The sequence below is a fragment of the Bombus flavifrons genome, chromosome 2 (assembly GCF_040668555.2).
Source record: "Bombus flavifrons isolate JBK064 chromosome 2, iyBomFlav1_principal, whole genome shotgun sequence".
NCBI classification, from domain to species: Eukaryota; Metazoa; Arthropoda; class Insecta; order Hymenoptera; family Apidae; genus Bombus; species Bombus flavifrons.
Genome location: NC_138443.1, coordinates 13,067,140 through 13,087,364, shown reverse-complemented (window position 1 = coordinate 13,087,364; position 20,225 = coordinate 13,067,140). Strand labels below are relative to the sequence as shown.

Below are 20,225 nucleotides of genomic sequence, written 5' to 3'. Positions count from 1 at the left end.
TGCAGATAAATATTACCTTTAATCTTACTTCTCATATAATTTTTTGTGTTATTTTATTATCATGAGTGTAAAATGTGCTTGATATCTTCAAGCAAAGATATATAGCATAAAAACAACTCGACATATATGTATTCCATATACTTTTGATACAAAGATTCATTATCATCTGTTTAGGCAGTAAATTGTGCAGTGTATCAATATCAATATCATTGTTATAAAATATCATTTGTGTAAAAACCTGATCATGATAATACCAAAATGTGAACCTTGTAAACACCAGACATTTGATTGCACAAACATAGTTTAAAATATTTCAAATATTGAATAAAAGAGCAAACAATTAATAAAATATAAATTAAAAATTGTACAGTTTGTTTTTAAATTATAATTCTTTACCATGTATATTATTCATCACTGAACGTCTATAGGCAATATTATTATTACAAGTATTAACAATAAAACATTGCATGTGCAATACGAGTCGAAATGCACATTATAGCACAATATATTAGGATCAACAACGTTACAATTATAACTGTTGTCTTAATCCTTGGGCACAATGCATCAAATGTGAAATGTATGTTTAGCATTTAAAAACAGTATTCATATATAAGAAAAGTGAACACACGATTTATACCGATTATCCTTACATCAGATATCAATAGAATAGTTATTGTTACGGATATGCTTGTAGAAAAACATCATTACAATCTGTTGATTGTCCATTGCGGATTCTTCTAACCAATGTAGTTTATCGCCCATAGATGAATAATCATTTTTACGTTCAATTATGAATTATATTATTCACAAGCTAACTTACTATCGAAGCTACTTAAAGCGATGGCAAATGCTTGAAGCGTGCACAATGGAAACCTGTAGTCCATTGTAAAAACATCTTCTGCCACACGGCCAAATTGCATAACAACGTAATCAACTAAAACACAAAATCATAAAGTGATTTTCTTTAATCTACAGAAGTGTGACTATTATAAACTTTCCAAGTATCCTTTCATCTAAAATATTTCCTTATGTCAAAGGCATAAAATACAAACCATCACTATCGTGTACCACTTGAAAATTTTTCACAGACGCTTGAGTTACGCGTCCGTGGAAATTAAGTACATATGACTGTGTGTCATCGTTCCATACAGGAGTCTTATTATGTAATTCTATTAAGTTGTCCATATTTTTTGTTTTCCATCGTTCTGAGGAAATAAAAAGTAAAGAGTAAAAATACTGATTCAATAATATCTGCATTAAAATGATAGTTTATATATACCAAGAAGTGTTTCGGATTCATCCCGTGGACAAATCTCAACTCTTTTTTGATCCGATGTCATTCCCGGGATAATGACAGTCATTTTACGTGGCCCTTTAAATCCTAAAACGTTAGTATCGTATATTACCGCCGCTAATTCTTGTCTGGGATTAAAACGATCATCTCTTTTATCATCTTTCATTAATGAATATCCATTATCATATACGGTAAATTGTGTTCCCAGAAGATTTGATCTTAATTTTCCAATATAAGATTCGCCTGCTCTTGAAAGGTCCGTAGGATCGGTAGAAATTAAATAGTTACTTGTTGTACTTTTTTTTCTTTTACGTCCAGCTAGTAAGAAAATCTATAAATAAAAATATATTGTTTGCGTTTTGTAGATGTACTTGTTCTATAGAGATTTTCTAAAGAATCACATACCTTCTTCCCATAATCACGTTCTAAGTGTAAAAAATAAGTTGGGTAGAGGCCACGGTCCATACCCTTTCTATCACGTGTTATCCTACATTTGTAATGCATTTTTTTATTTGCTGGTTGTAATACAAAATGCTCTATATTCCCTTCCACGTTTCCCTCTAATTCTGGACTCTGAATGATAAATCAATGATACATGTTTTAGATGACATATAATTTTTTTTAGTTAAAAGCAAACTTACTGAAGAATTATTCTCCCTACTGATAAATGTGCTAGCACCATCTGATGGAGCTACTCTAAGAGGTGAAGGACATGGTAAAGATTCCGAAGGAGAGTGTATATCTATAGGTGACGATTCTTCATCTGCACAATCTGCAGCTTCCATAGTTTGATAAAAACCTCCTTCTGTGCTTATTTCTATGACAAAAATGTGACATTCATGTATCTGTTATAGTTACAATTAAATTAAATTAAACATCTAATTAATATACCATGAATTCTTGATTCCACATCCTTATTTTCTGCAAAGGTGTTTAAATCTGGGTTTGTTTGTGATATATTAAACTGTAATGGCCCATCATATCCTAAAAAAAACAAAAATTATATATTTCATTATAATTAACTTTCTTACCTCATTAAACTTACCTCGAAGCTCTTTGTTTGGATTCATCCATTTTGTAGAGTGACTTGTAAGCTGAGTGCTTGATATGTTAGATGCCTGTACCATTCCACCAGCACCACTTTGTCGTTTTTGTTTCATTTTTTGTGCAATTAATTGCCTCTGTAATTGATAAAATCATTATAACACCAAATGTTTTAGAAAACTGAAATAATAATTTTTAATTGGAATTTATCAATAAGAAATATATATCAAAAACATGAAAAACATAAAATATATATAATATTTTTTCACAAATTCAATGCAAAATAGAATATTTTTTGTCTTGTCAAATCGAATTTCAATAAAAGGACCATTATATTATAATTGCTCTATATACAAATTTATAAATATTTAAATGACCTACTTTCTGTGCATTTATACGTATGCGTGTACATATATATATATATATATATATAATAGTATAATATAATTTGAGATTCCAGCTAAAGAAATAATTTTATTATTTCTATCTTCCTACAACATGATATGTACTCTAATAACATTCTTTCATCTTTTAAAGTATTACAAATACAAAATACATGATTGTGATTTAAATGAAAATTCAACATTTCAAAATTATCATCAGAAGTATTTAAATCTATTACTCGCGTACCTGCTGTTCGAGTTTCTGTTGTCTTAAATCTAGAGATGTCATATTGCCGACATGTACTAACGAGAACTGTCATATGCGATTGATTTTCACAAAATAATTCAGCTTCTCACGAGAACCAATTTGTTTACGCCAAACATATTTCGTCGTCCGTGGCTACCTAGGCAACCGTACAATGGAAAACCCTAACATATTTTTAGGGAGAAATCTTAGCTCTGTTGGTACTTATGCCGGAGAAAAGTTACAAAAAACTACATGGAAAGGCATCTACAACTATTATAAGTAGTGATAAATCGCGCATTTCCATTCAGCAGAATTAATTCCCGCGCATTTCTTTTTAAAAGCAGTTTAAGAACATTTAAGAAATGAATCTTAAGGAAGCATTTTCGAATTATTTCCTTTATTAACTTTCGAGAATTATTAGATATATTCTTCATTACGAATTCAAATATTAACATTGCGTAGAATGGTGAAACTTAAATTATGCGATACAATTAGGATAGTTGGGTTAATTTAAAGTCGTAACGTAATCAAAATGAATAAAGTCGAGATGATTAATAAGTAGACCGCGGATTTTTATGCATTTATGAGAAATTTAAAAAGGCAAAGATATATAAAATATCTAAATTAGACTGCTCGCACTATTTAGTAGGTGAAATAAATTTCTATTTAGCTTTCTTTTTGCGTTTATAAAAATATGAATTTGCATAAATATCTGTAGTCTATCCAATAATTATACAATTCTCAAGTTAGTCAAGCTATATATAACATTTATTAACACTTACATGCGTTATTGTGTTGTAAACTTCATAGTGTATATTTTACATATTTTTTATATTACTACTCAGTCGAGTGATTAAAGATATATTTTATGTTATGCATAAATTATTTGAAAATAATATTTCTTACTTTTCTTGTAGCAGTTTATAAAATACATTAAATGCTCATACTTCATAAAATAAAGAATTAATTATGATTCCCAATAATTATTAATTTCATAAACTTTTGAAAATTATTTTGTACAAAATCAAAAAGTACATGAAAACAGGCACTATAGTTATTAAAAAGTTGTAGCTATATTGTAAATTAATATTGTGTATACATTTATGAATAATAACTAAAAATGAACTTTCAATCACATTCTTAAAGTTTTCTGAAAATGTATTGGCATATTTATGGAAGAAATTCATAATTATTAATGATTGGGAATCATTGGTCTACTGAGATCACATTTTTACAATTCTGAGATCATATTTGAGAACAATAACAGTTAGATAGTTTGTAGAAAAATATAGAACAGCAATAAAACCTATTCTTTAAGGAAATATTGATTTGTATTTTAAAAAAGATGTCAATTATCCACACATTGTTTCATTCTCTTTTTGCCTGAACTATCCAAAACAAAATATAATTATATGAGTAAAATATAAAAAGGTATTCAAGAAGTTTATAATTAAAGAATTAGGGCTATTTACTTCAGGAAAAATACCTTTCATAAATTGAAAATAGTAAAGTTATCGATTTTACTTATATTATCTTCAGTTTTTTAAATTAATTTCGCTTCTTATTACATGGATAAAGTTTGGCTGGGCAATATTAACACACAGAAATATATGATGAATTAAATTTTAAAACAAAAATACTTATAAGTTATTGTTTAAGTTATTATTAAAAATTTATCTCTAAAATAAAGCCAGACAGTTTCTTCTATTATATTATATATAAAATATCATGTTATTACGTTTTAATATCATATGTTATTGCAATTTCTTTTTCTTATTTCTATAGATAAACTTTTAATTTAATTTTTAAATAAAATATAATATGTAGCGTAAAATAAATAATTAAATTTTCTTCTTGTTTTGGATTAAATCCCTTACATAACATATTTTATGCAAATACTTCTGTAAAACAACATGGAAGCACGTTAATAATTGTTATAAACGGAAATTATTTTAAAATTAATTGAAAGGCTTCAAAGAAAGAGATAGTTAGGGAGTATTTAAATTAGTCATTCAGAACATATGTTCTTAAATTACTGTTTTGAAAACATTCGAGCACATGCAAATTATTAAAATCAATTTACGGATATTAAATGTGTAAAAAATAACAGTCTTTGCTATAACTCCACCAGTTGATAAATTCTTTGGCATTCTCTAAAGGAACTTATTGATTGTAATGTACGATTATAAATAACAATTACAGTTATTTCAATTTTTTTTGATAACGTAAGCAATAAAATTTTTATTTTTTTATACTAATCTAGATTTGTGAAATGTATCATAGCTAATTCTGATATACGCTATATGATAATGACTTTAAGTTTACATTTACTGGACAAGAAATAAAATTTATAATGGCCTATTTCAATTTGATATATAAGAAGTAAGTAAATAAAAATAGACATACATACATATATACGTAGGCGTTGGAAAAAATGAGGAGGGCTTCCTACTATGTGCAACTCTATACATTTCGTCAAGGCGCCTCCTTAATATACATATATATGTAAATGTATATTTTTATAAATTGACTACATAATATGTACGTGAGGACGTGAAAATATTCCAGCTATATAAAATTAATACTGGTAATTTGCTACACTTTCATGGTAAGTTATATTTTCTATAAACTAACCAAGGGGAGACCATACTTTTGCAGCAGACCTTTATCATAAACAAAAAATCATAATTAATATAAGTAGAAAATATAATAAAAGAAATTTAGCAATAAACTATTATTAAATCCAATAATTCATGGATTAGTAATTTAAATTTCTTAGGATATCTAAATTTTGATATAATACATACCTTAGACATGAATATGGCATTGTATCTACTTGATGCCACAACATGATTGCTAAAAAAATACTCCAAGTGCGTAAAGGACACAATATGGTAGCCAATGTCCCATATGCTAGCCAGAAGAAATAAGCCATACACGTTTGCATCATAATTAATAATATTATTGGTAAATATTGTAGGACAAAACAAATCTTAGATAATGGTTTCTCATTTGGTTTAATATTTTGTAACCTGTAAAATCATTAAATTAAATTTTGTTTCATTATGTGTATATTTATTTAGCGATATGCGTAAATATGATGCAGGCTGTGACAAAAAGTGATACATTTTGTCTTACCGTTTATCCACTCTATTAGCTAAGATTAGCATCAATGGTAGATGAAAAGAAAATAATTGGAAAAATCCGTAAGCATAAGTAAAAGCACCAGGTAAGAAAGATTTTCCAATAAATGTTCCCCATGCAAAAATTACACCCGTCTGATTTTCTATTACTTCACCAACAGCCCATGGACCTTAAAAATAAATATTTCGTTTTTGTAAAATTGCATGTTCAACAAATATGATAAATTAATAAATGCTAGTTAATTAAATGCTTACCAACTGTTAAATATAATGTATACAATACTAATGGAAAAAACAGACGATCAACTGTAGATAATATCCATAATTTTCTAACCCATGAGTAAAAAAATTGTATTCTGAATCTTGGTCGATGCATCTGTTTCCCTAATTAGGGAAAAGTTCCAATTTTAATTTTCTACTTAACATTAAGAACTTTCTAGCAATATTTAATGAAAGTTTACTCACTCTCACACAATATATGAAGGAAACGAAGTACACACAATGGGATTACTAATAAAACTAATACTGTTCCAAAGAGGAATTGGAACTAGATAAGAAAAAGATTATATCAATACCTAGATTTGTGCAAACAGGAAATTATTTTGTAATATACCTATTAAGCTACTTACGATATTACTGACGTTAGACATAAGTATAAGTCTAGGTAAAACGCGAAATGATAAACGTGATCCATCAAGAGCAAATGGTTGAACTACTGTTGCTTCTCTTTCATCCATGTCGGAAACCCTTACCTGTGATTACTTTTTTTGTTATTAATTTTCAATACACAAAGTGTTATGTAATATCACTAATATTTAGCGTTATAAAGCAAAAAAATAACAAAAAGTAAATGAATATATTTTACTAAACTCGAATAGTATGTATTCCCTTTCTATAATCTGTGGTGTTCCATCTCAAAACATAGAGTGGTCCTTTAACATGTTCACATTCAGACCAAGGTTCATCATCTAACTGAACCTCGACAGTCTTTATTAACGCTATCGAGAATGCCAATATCCTACAAAAACAAGAACGTGTAACGATAAAAATCAAGAATAATATACAATATTTAAATATAAGAAAAAACATATACTTCATTGTAGAAAAATATTTACCTAATATGAGTAGATTTAATAACAGATATTATATTCTCTTTCCTGGGCATTGTATACAAAGCATGTTTAGGATTAGTTATTAGTACTACAGGCCATTCTTTGTGTTTTACATCAATGAACGAAAATTGACCATGGTCAATCGCTCCTAAACGATACCTGAAAATAAACATAAACAAATATTACAATAATTTATAACTTAATATAACAAATAAGTGAATGTGCTTCTTATTATAATGGATATAAAGTACAAATAGTTTACATTCTGTTATCTTTCCAATCTGCTAACTCTAATTCAAGGAATCCTCCTCGTTGTAGAGTGTACATATTAGGCACTGCTCCGCCAAGCGTATGATAATGTCCACAAAGATATACCATACTTTCTTTATGTTTGCCTGAAAGTATATTTTAGAATTTCTCTAAAAATTATACTTTTAAAATAATATGTATTATCATTGAAAATTTTAGGATCATACATCATTCTGCACAAACAAATTAAAGTAAAATTAGAATTTCAAGATTTTACTTATTGAAACAATAATAAAATAAGTTAATAATCCAATATGTTTAGATGTAAGAGTATATATTTTGTTAATTATTACCTATGATATTTCTAATGCTGGTATTAGTTTGTGATAGTATGCAGGATGTGGGATAATGACCAAACCATATTATAAAATCTGCATTATTATCCTTGGACTTATCTACTAAATTGTATATACTTTTAATTTCATGCTCATCTAACATGCCAACAAAATTGAATGGTCTTCTCGGGCCAGGTTTTAAGCAAGCATCTATTGCAATAAATGTATAATATTTTGAACCAACATTTATGGTATACATATAAGATCTTGGGTGCTTCTGTCCTTGAATGGAATAGTTTGAATAATAATTATTTTTTGATTCAAGACTTAATACATTGAAATTATCTGAAATAAATTTAAATAATATAATGTAAATAATATTATATACTTTAGCATACAATTTTTTTTAACAAAAATTGGTCTTAAAAATGTATACTATGTTATTATCCCTACCATGATTGCCTCTCACATCTAACCACAAAGTCTTTCTGGTAACTTCAGTATCATCTAAAACACGCTTATAATATTTCCATTCTTCCAATATTTGCTTTGATCCCATTTTATCCTTAGCTTTTGCATCTGTGAGATCACCTGTTGAATCATTCATTATTTTATCAATAGTATAAAATTTATTTTATAAAAGAATATTATTATTATCAAATGAAATTTACCTGAAGCAAGAACAACAGTAGGTTTAATACTGCTCACAGTAACGTTACAAAATTCCTTTAGCTCTGTTATTCTAAATGGATCTTGAAATATGCTTATATGTATATCTGATATCTAAAAAGATTTAAGGTATAAATAACATTGATTCAGAAATCAACTAAAGGCAGACACAATTTTCTTATGTATAATTCCTAAGTACACAAATATTTTTATGAAAAATACAAACCTGTAAAAACCACATTAGCTGGTCAAAAGATCCCCCAATATCATAAAATTTTGGCTCTGACCATCCTTTTTTCACATCCTTGTTATGCAAAGTATCATCTAGTATATGATTATCAACATTGATCAGATCAGCAACATTTGCTACAAATATCGATAACATTAGTACAAAGACTAGGAGGATTACGGTGGATTTCGTTATTTTCATTTCTAAAGGGATTCCTTAAATGCTTTACACGACAATTTTCTTATCAAAGCAGACCACGTTCTATGTACTTTCAATGTTTACAAATTCTATATGTTAGGTTATAGTTTGAGATACATATGACATCTGGAATGACACGGTTTACAGAGACCGGAAAATAATTTGGAATTTGAATTTTTCATAGTTTCACAATTTGCCGTGATCGATTGACAATTATATATCACAATATAATCACAATCAAGTATCTGATCATTGTAAAGCATCAAAGAAAAGAATTGACATGTTCTGCGCATGATAGATTTTAGCAGTGATGCTCATGTAACATTTATCATGGCTAGCTTTGTGTTTTTTTTTATTGCGTATCTACCTTGATACGTCACGATTATGATTGCGAATGTTCTAACATTTTAGCGCGAATTTTAAATCTTATAAGATTCTGATGGCTCATGTTATCATAATTTATATTTAATAACACATGTTACATACAAATTGCATTAATATATATGTATATAACTTTTATAGCTACATATATATTGAGGTCTTTTGAAGATTCAACATGTTTATAATAAAGCATGTAATAAAAACATGCTTTATGGATAAAATGTAAAATTAAAGGTGGCGATGAAAACCACTGCAACCATCACCACTAATAATTTTCTTATTCGAGCGAGAACAAATCCGTGAGCGCTGTTCGTGAGTGTATGTGCGGTGTCAATGTGTCCCTGTAGGAAAAATAAGGGTAGTGCTCAACAGTGACATATGTGGCTGATTTTTAATTGAAGCAACGCAACGCTCTCCTTCGTGATGTTCTAATTTTTATTCTCTTGACACTATTTGCAGCTACTTGCAACCGTACGTCTTGTTTTAATTCTTTTTAACGTATATTATTATTACATATTATATGTTCGATTCATTCCATTTTTACGTTTCAGAGAAACGGATTGTACATTTGTATAACCTAATTTTACATAAATGATAGCTTTATTAATATGCCGACTTTATGCAGAAATCTTTGTGGTCGTGCTGATTTCCTTAATTTATATAAATTGACAAGGATATATGTGAATGTCTATATATAGATACGCTCACCTTTAAAAAGATTAGATTTTTTTAATGGCTTGAAAAGGTTGAAATCGATTTTAAATTTAAGCATTCGAGTAGGAAGTAGTTTGGTTAATACGATGTATAATAGTTGTTAATTAACTTATGGTTAATCTTTTATTGATAATAAAATTTATATTTTCTTATAAATTGGTTCCACGCATACAGAGCGGAAGAATATGATAAATGTAAAATATAAATCTTTTTCATATAATAAATTGCGTATGATCAATCGTAATATTTAATTGAAGGATGAGAAATTCGGAAGTGAAGTTCCTTTTGAAGTAGAGCAACGAAACGTGACACGAATATCTACTTTAGTACTTAAAATGCTTGACTTATTACGGTTAATCTATCGAACTTATAGCGTTTGTTATTCGCTTAATTTCTACTTTATACGACCTTAAATTAGTTATATTAATTCCTATGTAAATTTATATGAATGCATATAAATAATTAATTTCTATTTAAAATAAAATATTCAATATTACTTTTCTTATTTTTACTAATTTTATTTGTAAAAAAGGGGAAGTGAGAAATAGTATAGATATTTGAAATATGAAACATGTCAATGTAAATAATTATATCACTTTTAAAAAGCAGATGATTATCAAATGAAAAATGTTTCTATCTATTTTGATTTTTTGAAAAATAATATTTCAGATGGCATCTAGTGCACTCGAAGAAAAGATCAATAAAATTCGGCAACAAAATGAAGAAATTAGGAGGAGATACGAGGTATGTATTATGATATAATAAAAGTTTATATTAAGTTTTATACATGTACAGTTTATGCTTCACTACTGCATTATATATGTAAAGCAAGTCTATTCCTTGACTGTGAGGTCAAAATTAAATAAATATACACTTTATGCTTCACAAATCATTCTTATTGCATTAGGAAGTTGAAGAAGATAAAAAAAATGCAGCCAAACTGAATGCTTTGGTGCAAATGGTACCATCAACAGATTGGCCAGAAAGAAAAGAACCGCCAGAGTTTTCAAATCCTCCTAAAACCAAACCGAAATCAACCAAAGAAAAACATGAATATACATTGCAATCTCATGGTGGGGAAGGGAAAAAAATTCACTCTTTTGCTCAGGTATTAATAGAATTTATTTTCTACTGTGTTCATATGTGTGTATGAATATATTTGTTTATTAATTATGAGAATGAAATATCATTTAGGGAGAAGGACCACCACCGGATCCTAAATATAATTTTTTGGCAGATTCTGAAAGGGAAGAACCTACTATAGAATACACAAAAGAAAATAGTGGGAATAGGTCTCATCATAAAGCAACAAGAGGGAGTTTCAGAAAAAAAATTAGTGGAAGAGAGGGTAATCAGAAAGTATGTAATAATATTTTATTTATAAATTTAATTAATTATATCAAATGTAAGAGACTTCATTTTTATACATAGGATATTAAACCAAACAAAGGAAATTACAGAGATGAATCTCAACCAGGATATGATGCCTGGAGAGCAGAAAGGAATCGTATCGACGAGGATCGTATTAGTAGACAAAGAACTGCAGAGGGAAATTGGCGTCGAGAATGGGATAATGATAAAGTAATAAATAATTATTTTCTTATGGATGAAGCAATATCAGATTGCTAAATTGTTAAAATTACAGGTTCATATCATAGATGATGGAATAAAGAAATCATCAAGGCCTACATTAGGAGACTTTACGAAAAAAGATCATAAAGATTCCGACCGGAAATATCATGCTAATAGTATGTTCAAATGTTATTATTAAAGTTTCATATTTTATGAAGATATTGTTAAAATATTGTTTTTAGATAATGAATATGTCAATTACACTCGCGGTGGTGGTCATCGTGCTCATCGTGGTTCAACAAAGAATTTTTATAGTAACTATGAAAATCGGTCTCATAATACCTATGATCAACATAGGAATAATACAGCAGCATCGGCAAAAACTTCTGTTTCTCCAACTTCTGAAGAAAGAACTGTTATTGCAACTGATAAGAGTATCAAGGTTACAGTAAATCAAAGTAATTTGATAAAAGGACCAGTGATGAGCGTAAAAGGTATCGTAAAAAAAGTTATGTAAATCTAGTTTTTGAACAAGTGTGATAAATATAAATTTCCTAAGATATAAATGTAAATTTTAGTGAATTCACCAAGCATAGCTGGAACGGGAAGAGTCGGGCCACGACAAAGAACTCGTGTAACGTACAGTCATTCAGATGTTGACGTTCCTCCGTCCGAAGGTGAACCTTTCTTTCGCCAAAAGTCATTTGAAGATAAGTCGAAAGGAACTTATTTTAATAATCAAAAGTTCTCTAATTTGAAGAGGTCTCATTCGCAAAAGAAGAAAGAGAACGAGACAAAATATCAGTACCATCAAAGGAAAGATATAAAGAAGGAAGATAGCGATGGAAATTCATACAAGCATTATGATAATGAATTTAAATCTTACACACAGAAGGATCAACAAAGATCTTATTCTAGTAAATCACCAAAGCTTTCGAGAGGAAATATGAAGATAACAAAACACGATTCTTTAAGTGTAAATGCTTCACAGAAACGCGATGCTGAAGAGTGTTCAACTTCTGATCAAGTAAAACTTGAACATAATTTTGAACCGAATATTGAACATAATAGAGAACAAAATCCAGAACAGAATACTGAACATGATATAGCAGAGGATAGTAACACATTACAGGAAACTAAATCTGAAGCAAATGAAAGTTTCAATATGGAAAATGTGCAATCGAATATCGAGAATGACATTACGAAAAAAGTGTCGTCAACGAAAGATGGAGAAACTGAAAAAATTTTTTTTACTTCGATATCAGGTACAGATAATCCTGAATACATCGCTGAAGATGCTATGAATAAAAATAATGTTGAAGATAAAGAAGCGTGCTCAGATTCTCTTGCAAATAACGCAACAGAAGATTTGCAAAAAAATAGTAATACGTCTTCCGAGGTATCGGTTCCAGATAATGTTCAGTCTAATGAGGAACTTATGCCAAACGCAAGTAATGAGGTATTAAACAATATTGTTGCGAAAAATACTACATTTTTACATGAAGATGATCAGCAATCATCGGAACAAATTACAAAGCAGCTTGTAAACGACGACTGTGATAATATTGAAAGCGAAGTTACGGTGCAACGAAGTATAGAGGAAGTAACAGATAATTCTGTTTCTTTGTTCGAAGATAAAACATGTTCTGTGATAGAAAGTAATAATCAGTTGGTATGCAATAATGAGTTAGTACAGGAAGAACAGTTAGTGCAGAAAGAAACATTGAATATCGAAAAACAAACGGATCTTGTTTTAGAAAACAAGACTGAATCACCTAATAAAAATTTAGAGGATGCTCTAAATTTTTGCGAAATAAAATCTGAGAACTCTCTTAGTCCTGCAAATGTGGAAGAAGATTTAGTAGAAGATACTAAAGAGAAAATTGAGAAAATGAAGGACGAGAAAGAGGAAAAAGTGAATGAAGAAAATGAAAAAACATATTGCAATAAAAACAGTACCAGTTCTTAATAACACGTGTACAATAACGTAGTTATACTGGTACTTTTTGATGTTAGAAACATTTCTAATGCTCATTACGACTAAAAATATTATGTTAACATATGATTAGGAACAAATTTTATGAAAATGCTACTACTGAACTACTGAAAATTTCTTTTAGTCATTAGAAATTAGATTATTAATTTTCAGTTTATGATTTTAAAGTATTTTACAGCAATAAAAGTAAGTGCATTTTAATTGGTCGGTTCATCAGCGTTAAAAAATTTGAAACATTTATTTTTAAATTTTTTAATCTTTTTGGCAAAGTATCCGAAAGACATTTTTTAAAATAAAGCATTTTCGAATCATTATAACTAAGTGATAATACTTGCGCACAATCGTTAATGTTATTTAATTAATCCTTTGCGGATTTACATTTGAATACTTTTTGCGGTAACATTACTTCTTTTAACGATCCTCCTGTAATTGTCATAAGGCCTGCCGGATGGGTTATTAATTAGTGAGTTTATTAGTAGGCTCTAGATAAGAAAACACTCTCCTTTGCCTTTTTCTTTATTTCTCTTTTTTTTCTTCGTAATATTACAGCATCACAAGTCACATAAATAATGTTATTTTTGTTAAAGATCCAATTTTAATCTTTGTTTTTTTATTTTTTTTAGAAAAGTAAAAAACCGCAAAGGATTAGCGCACTAAAAGTTAATCACTACAGTTCTTTTACAATACATAGAAATTGACAAGGTCGTGACTCGTATTTCTTGATATTTTATATCAAATTTTACGACAATAGAATACTGACATCGGTTCAGATATTCCGCTCGAATGATATTTTTATAATTGGCTATAGCAATTAATTATATATTGGAGATTGATATATATGTATACAGAGGAAAAGTCGTATACTTCAATATTTCGAGAGCTGTTGATTTAGAAAGGAAGAAAAAAAAAAAAAAAGAAAAAGCAATCATTTATAACATTCTAAATATTATAACATTAAAAGATAGGCTATATTTATTTATCTTTAGTCAAAAGCAATGTTATGTTACTTTATAGTTTATATAATTTATTTGCATCTTTTTACTAAAAGATTATTTATTGCACGTTTCCTTTTTTTTATTATTATATAATATTTTGTTACATGCTTGCTTCATGTTTTATTTTTCATTTATGAGATGAGATATTAACAAATTGGCTGAAAGATGCACCGCTAAATATTAAATAAGAAGAAAAACAAACAATAGAATTGGATTTCTAGTAGTTCAAAGAGGGAAATAATTCATAAAACACACAATTGTTTATTTTTTATATCGTTGATTAAACAAGAAATGTGGTTATATGTTTATTTGTAATTCTTCATTCGATAAAAAGGTAATGAAGTCTAAGATTTATGAAGTATATGTGATAAACTGTAATGACCAAACTTATAAACGATGATAGAATGATTTTAGTTACTTTTTGTTAATTATATTCGTTTTCTTTTTTTGTTATTTTAATTATTTCCACCGATTAAAAATAAGTGCCATTGTAATCCTTCATTTTACGAGTTCGTGTCTTTTTTTAATTTTGTTTAGGTGCCATTAGTTTTCAAATTGTTCCTCAAACCCCTCTGTGCTATGATCCTCCATCATTGGCTTGTTTCAAATTTGGTGGTGCGTAATCCAAAGCTTTCATCAGGTTCGTTATTCTCAGCCACAGTTTTCTATCTTTAAGATTATTCTGATACTTAAAAAAAAAAAGAAAAAAAAACAATAAAAATTGTTAGTAAAATTTTGTTGTTTCTTTTCCCTTAGTCATATAAAAAGTTACCTGTTGACAAATTTGTAAAAATAAAAATGCGTTTGAATTATGAGGTTTTTTTAATAAAAAGTAGAAAATTTAAATTTAGTACTGATTTAGATTATTTAGAGCTTCATTTTTTAATTTCGTTATAAAGAAATTAATTCGACTTTATCGCTGCTAGGCTATAATGTTTTATGGTCTATGGATTGCACAATTTTAAAACTTGTTTATAACTAAAAAACTGGAGAGAACATCTAGACAAAACTAATTTTAATTAATTCTGTGGATTTTAAACATTCATTTGAGCTATCAGAAGTTAAAAAATTGTTTAGTATTGGCTGTGCTATGACAATTCTTAAGGTTCAATGGAATTATCATTGTAAGTATTTACAAATAATTAGGAGATTTCCACTTTATATGATAATATATTGCAACACTTTAGTAAGTTTAAAAAAATATACCAAAATATAAATTTACTTTGATCATTTCCGTATAGCATTGCGCAAACTCGTCGTATCTTTCAAGCGTCATATTTAAAAGGCATAAATAGCCCCACACATCCACATTGTGATTATTAATCCTATTTGCTTCAGACAGAGACATTTCTGCCTCGTGAAACTGGTTCAACTGAAACAAAATATGCCTGTTACAAAAAAGATTTATAAATTTTGGCATATAACGACATTATTCACAATTGATTGATTATAATATAAGATAATATTAAAACAATTATTTCTTACCTCATAACAACTGATACCAACTCCTAGCCAAGTTAAACAAGTTGGTGAGGATTTGCATGCGCTCAAAAAAATCTTTCTTGCGCGATCGAAATTTCCAGTATCGTAATAATAATATCCCAATCTGATATTATTTGAAAAAGATTATATGTATTACTTAAAATGTATTACATTAAAAATACATTGACTTATTTATTATTACTTGAAATTTATAGGATGATTGCTATTATTACCTAACTTCTACTAAATGTAGATCATCAGGTCTATCAAATAACATACGTGCAAATTCGTAGCATTCTATTGCTTTTTCTGTGTTTCCTATTTTGAAGTAACAATGGCCCGTTAAACTACTGACCGAATAATCCTGGATAGACAAATTGAGAGGTATTGAAAAATCTGTCATAAACATTATTGGAATTATATTCCGTTTATAAAATATATCGTTTGTATTTTGCGTTTTGCATTTGATAATTGAAAGATATAGACCATTCCATAATCGCATCGAATTTCTTCTAGATGCGATAATGCATTCTCGTATTTGCCAGACATATAATGTTCTACTGCCATGTAATATAGAACGTGCATTGATCGACCGGAATTTTCCATTTCCTGTGCTAACGCGAGTGCTGCTAGCTGGAACCGTTTAATTTATGTTTTCAAAGATACATTAGTATGTAAAGTACTTTCTATTGCACTTTTTTATTTATTTTATTCAATTATTTTTACCATAGTAAAACAATACGTAGTAAGATTACGAATTTTGTATTAAAAATCGTTTACCTCACAAAAATTCAGTTTTAGTAAAAATGTTGTAACCATCATATACACATTATCATTGGGACAGTGAATCGTGGTCCAAGAAAGTGGTTCTTGATCTAGTATTATTGTACGAGATTTGTCTTGCATACATTTCTTTGCAATACGAAGCGTAAGATCTACTCCTAAATAATATTAGATGTATTTTCAGTTACTTGTATTGTTTTGATTTTTTCATTTCAGTTTCTTCTTTATATTTTTCTTTACCAACAAGAAATAATCGCAGGAAGATAAAGAATTTTCGTACCTGGATAGTATTCTGTTCTTATAAAAAAAAGATGTAAAATAGTCCAGCCTTCAAAAAATCGTGGATATAAATAAGTGATAGCTCTGAGGAAAATCTCAGTTTCTTTGTATTCCTTATTCTCAAAAAGAATCATCGCATACACTAATAATCTGAAACCGTTATAATTCACGATCACGTATCTTTATTTTATGTTTATATTAATAACGAGTTGTAATGGATAATGGTGTTTTACATACGCCATTGCATGTTGATGATTTAAAGTGATTGCTTCTAAGCAACATTCTTTTGCACGTTCGATGTCACCTATTTTCTTAAGAAATATGGCATATTGTGTCCAAGGATGCGGGTCAGTTTTATTCGATGCTATTACCTGATAACAACAATTATATATTTTAGATATTAAAAGCATTTAGAAAGATTTGCCTGTTTCATTGAAATTACTTAATTTTTTATATTACAATTGAAAAAGATGGTTTACTTTTGTATAATAGTCTCTAGCCCCTTCGAAATTTCCAATCTCATAAGCTTCTTCAGCATAGAAATATACCAGCTTCAGGTTTAGGTCGTTTTCCAAATCTTGCGTAAATCGGCATTCGAGCATTTGATTTATGGCAAGATGCATTTGTTCCACTAAATATGTGTATACAGAGCAGATAAAATTCTGTGAAAGTTTTAGATAACGTAATTAATTAAATTCAACAACCCAAAAATTTTTTATATTAAGAAGACAGAAAAATATAGGAGCTGTACATGAGATTCCTTAGAATCGATTAAATTTTTAGGCATTTTGAATTTTTGATCTATCAGGAGGGGAACTTTCATTCTCAATGTATTGCGTACAGATAAGTATACTCCAGTTTTGTAAAGGTATTGAGTGAAACACGTTAACTCGTCCTGAAATTTATCAACTTCCTTTTGATTACTGAAGTATATTTAAAAAATATTTGTATAATACATTACCGATTCTGGATCGAAGCAATATTTTTCTTGTGGTTTCTCCCCTTTACTATTCAATTTTTTATTCTCGTCACAAAAATCCTAGCTTAAAAAACATAAAGAATTCATTAATTATAGAATATATTATATTTTAACAATAAAAATTCATAAATTATATATAGATTATATTGATCATTTTCATACTCGATAACATTCTGTGAGGACCTGCGCCAATTTTTGAATACAATGCATGTACTGTGCTTCCGCTACGTCAGCAGAATATACATAATGTTGTTTCTTTTCCGATTTAGGTATCATTTCATTTATTCTAAAGTAATATTAAACAAGGATAGCTTATTAAATTTCTCTTTTGAAGTGATGGAACTTGTAATCGAATAGGATGAGAATAGGATAACATTACAAATCTTACAAGTTTGTGAAGTCTTCTTCGATTCTACAAGCGACCAGAGGTTCGTAAAGTTCTATTTCAATTACTATGATTGTCGGCTCTCCATTCTCTATAGTAATTGGTTCACTTGCTTTTTGTGCTGTTTCAGTTTCCGATTGAATCGATTGCGTGTTCTAAAATCAAATATTTTTCTATTAATATTATTTTTACTAACATCGAAATATTGAAATATTGAAATATTGTATGTTTTACCTTTGATGTTTTATTTCTTTTATCTTTCTCTTTCACTTCTTTGTGTCGTGTTCCTGTATCAAAAATATTTTGCTCGAGCCCTACTTTTTCAGATATGTCTGACGGATTGAACTTATACAATTGTCCTATGACTCGACAATTTTTTCCTGTGTAACCATCATTTTTAACATATCAAAAATTTAGCAATAAAGTGTTTGCATATTGTAGAATGATAGAATTTACTGCCTGGAAAAAGAAGTTCGGAGACATCGACGTAGCATTGATACAACTGTGTTGTAAATGATGAAGCGTTTTTCGATTTCGTCGGAGAAGTTTTCCCCGTTATTTCAAATTGAAAGGGCCAATATTTGTACCTTCAGAGAAATCATTCGTAATTAATATTTTTATGATAAAATAATTATATAATAATAATTAAACTATTATTGTGTATTTTCATAAAAGATATTTAAATATTTATTACTTTCTAATATGATCCCGCATCGCTTCGATTCCACTCCCCCATAAGATACACCGATTCAAAGAATTCCATTCTATTCGTGGCATATCTTCGCATATTTTTTTCTACAAAATGGATAATGATAATAGTTAATAAACAACACAACTAACATCATGCAAAAGTAAGCCGGTACCGCTAAGTCAATCTGCTTATTAAATTTATTTTTCACTCCCATAAAGTCGCAGTCCAGTTTGTATTTAGATAACTGAGCTCGATTTTCTATATGACGTAAACTGTTCCATCGTTTTGTTCTCTCGATGTCTCGATACTTCATCCAAAGACCATGATCGAAAATTATGTTTTCCGGAACCTGAAACGAAACACAAATGTCACAAAATATTTACATACAATCTTCTTTATTGATTAATTTCTTTAGCGCTCACCGGATATTACAAAATAAGCGAGTATGATAGAGGAATGTCTACAGTTTTTACCATCTTGTTCATTATAAGTACCTCATTATTAATATACGCTATCGTGCCAGCTTTGTATTGAAGACTTTCTGTGAAAATTTCTGGTACATTATACATGCTCTCGATGGTAACGTGAAGAAGGTTCATTGCTTCGTTTGGTTGAAAAATTGGTACATGATCTTGCAAAGCTGTTACCGTAAGACGCGGAAGATTCTGCCACGAAATTAATTCACCATCAAAGGAAAAGGTAGGTGTTTCTAAAATTAGCTTCTCGGTGAAATTGTTTTCCCCTAAAATTTTTAAATTTTCTTACTTTAATTTAGTTCTAATTTTGCAGAGGAAATAATTTTTAATTTGTTGAATTAGTCGATGCTTGAATTTTTTAATTTGAGAAATTTTTAATTTAAGAGCCTCGGAGAAAATTTGAACTTTATAGATTTTTAATTTCTATAATTTTGAAATTATGTTGCTCACCTAATATTATTGGCATCAAATCGAAATTACATATCCCTAATAACTGTGATGTGGGAAGTGCTGCAGATTTTGTACTGAATATTGATTTTTTCTTAACTTCATTTTTTTTAACTTCATCTGATGGAGTTTGTGCTTCCAT

The 20,225-nt window shown here is 28.7% G+C and overlaps 4 protein-coding genes across 8 annotated transcripts; 1 reads left to right on the top strand and 3 right to left on the bottom strand.

Moving 5' to 3' along the window:
* Nucleotides 1-800: 800 nt before the first annotated feature.
* Nucleotides 801-3,010, bottom strand: ktub (Tub domain-containing protein ktub). The gene is made up of 8 exons (XM_069131855.1): nucleotides 2,969-3,010; nucleotides 2,340-2,475; nucleotides 2,186-2,278; nucleotides 1,936-2,111; nucleotides 1,700-1,867; nucleotides 1,280-1,625; nucleotides 1,053-1,205; nucleotides 801-934 (listed from the first exon to the last, which is right to left on the bottom strand). Exons 1-8 carry the CDS (start codon nucleotides 3,008-3,010, stop codon nucleotides 801-803), a joined length of 1,248 nt encoding a protein of 415 aa, XP_068987956.1.
* A 317-nt stretch (nucleotides 3,011-3,327) lies between these two features.
* Nucleotides 3,328-9,202, bottom strand: LOC138189909 (transmembrane protein 62). Of its 3 annotated transcripts, none has more exons than XR_011176151.1 (14): nucleotides 8,703-9,202; nucleotides 8,479-8,590; nucleotides 8,261-8,398; nucleotides 7,826-8,152; nucleotides 7,486-7,618; nucleotides 7,227-7,382; nucleotides 6,982-7,129; nucleotides 6,741-6,863; nucleotides 6,577-6,658; nucleotides 6,367-6,495; nucleotides 6,107-6,281; nucleotides 5,776-6,000; nucleotides 5,379-5,631; nucleotides 3,328-4,551 (listed from the first exon to the last, which is right to left on the bottom strand). XR_011176151.1 is itself a non-coding variant. In XM_069132212.1 (13 exons), exons 1-13 carry the CDS (start codon nucleotides 8,904-8,906, stop codon nucleotides 5,598-5,600), a joined length of 1,986 nt encoding a protein of 661 aa, XP_068988313.1. In that variant the 5' UTR covers nucleotides 8,907-9,202; the 3' UTR covers nucleotides 4,880-5,597. The 3 variants fall into 3 exon arrangements, 1 of the variants encoding a protein (XP_068988313.1); XR_011176150.1 differs by lacking the exon at nucleotides 3,328-4,551 and adding an exon at nucleotides 4,559-4,869; XM_069132212.1 differs by lacking the exon at nucleotides 3,328-4,551 and having other exon boundaries at nucleotides 4,880-5,631.
* A 379-nt stretch (nucleotides 9,203-9,581) lies between these two features.
* LOC138189907 (myb-like protein X) lies at nucleotides 9,582-14,487 on the top strand. Of its 3 annotated transcripts, none has more exons than XM_069132210.1 (8): nucleotides 9,582-9,755; nucleotides 10,668-10,742; nucleotides 10,906-11,106; nucleotides 11,193-11,357; nucleotides 11,430-11,579; nucleotides 11,644-11,746; nucleotides 11,813-12,064; nucleotides 12,149-14,487. In XM_069132210.1, exons 2-8 carry the CDS (start codon nucleotides 10,668-10,670, stop codon nucleotides 13,537-13,539), a joined length of 2,337 nt encoding a protein of 778 aa, XP_068988311.1. In that variant the 5' UTR covers nucleotides 9,582-9,755; the 3' UTR covers nucleotides 13,540-14,487. The 3 variants fall into 3 exon arrangements, with proteins under 3 accessions (XP_068988311.1, XP_068988310.1, XP_068988308.1); XM_069132209.1 differs by lacking the exon at nucleotides 9,582-9,755 and adding an exon at nucleotides 9,862-10,192; XM_069132207.1 differs by lacking the exon at nucleotides 9,582-9,755 and adding an exon at nucleotides 10,548-10,577.
* A 360-nt stretch (nucleotides 14,488-14,847) lies between these two features.
* LOC138189908 (cilia- and flagella-associated protein 70) lies at nucleotides 14,848-19,702 on the bottom strand. Its single transcript, XM_069132211.1, is given in 19 exon segments — nucleotides 14,848-15,150; nucleotides 15,152-15,249; nucleotides 15,784-15,933; nucleotides 16,047-16,167; nucleotides 16,277-16,407; nucleotides 16,530-16,676; nucleotides 16,824-16,984; nucleotides 17,107-17,255; nucleotides 17,343-17,476; nucleotides 17,585-17,767; nucleotides 17,857-18,000; nucleotides 18,067-18,144; nucleotides 18,247-18,370; nucleotides 18,473-18,624; nucleotides 18,704-18,849; nucleotides 18,926-19,056; nucleotides 19,164-19,264; nucleotides 19,333-19,509; nucleotides 19,583-19,702. Coding segments are annotated over 18 exon segments (2,337 nt in total). The 5' UTR covers nucleotides 19,474-19,509; nucleotides 19,583-19,702; the 3' UTR covers nucleotides 14,848-15,104.
* Nucleotides 19,703-20,225: the final 523 nt, after the last annotated feature.

Bases quoted from the DNA above. Each gene is read 5' to 3' on its own strand.
- LOC138189909 (XM_069132212.1), bottom strand. From the start codon at position 8,906: ATGAAAATAACGAAATCCACCGTAATCCTCCTAGTCTTTGTACTAATG. The intron at 8,153-8,260 runs GTAGGGATAATA...AATTTATTTCAG, and splicing joins AGATGTGAGAGGCAATCATG to ATAATTTCAATGTATTAAGT. The intron at 6,001-6,106 runs GTAAGACAAAAT...ATGATTTTACAG, and splicing joins GCTAATAGAGTGGATAAACG to GTTACAAAATATTAAACCAA.
- LOC138189907 (XM_069132207.1), top strand. The intron at 11,358-11,429 runs GTATGTAATAAT...TTTTATACATAG, and splicing joins GAAGAGAGGGTAATCAGAAA to GATATTAAACCAAACAAAGG. The intron at 11,580-11,643 runs GTAATAAATAAT...TTAAAATTACAG, and splicing joins GAGAATGGGATAATGATAAA to GTTCATATCATAGATGATGG.
- ktub (XM_069131855.1), bottom strand. From the start codon at position 3,010: ATGACATCTCTAGATTTAAGACAACAGAAACTCGAACAGCAG. The intron at 2,476-2,968 runs GTACGCGAGTAA...TATCAATTACAG, and splicing joins AACAGAAACTCGAACAGCAG to AGGCAATTAATTGCACAAAA. The intron at 1,206-1,279 runs GTATATATAAAC...TTATTTCCTCAG, and splicing joins TGAATCCGAAACACTTCTTG to AACGATGGAAAACAAAAAAT.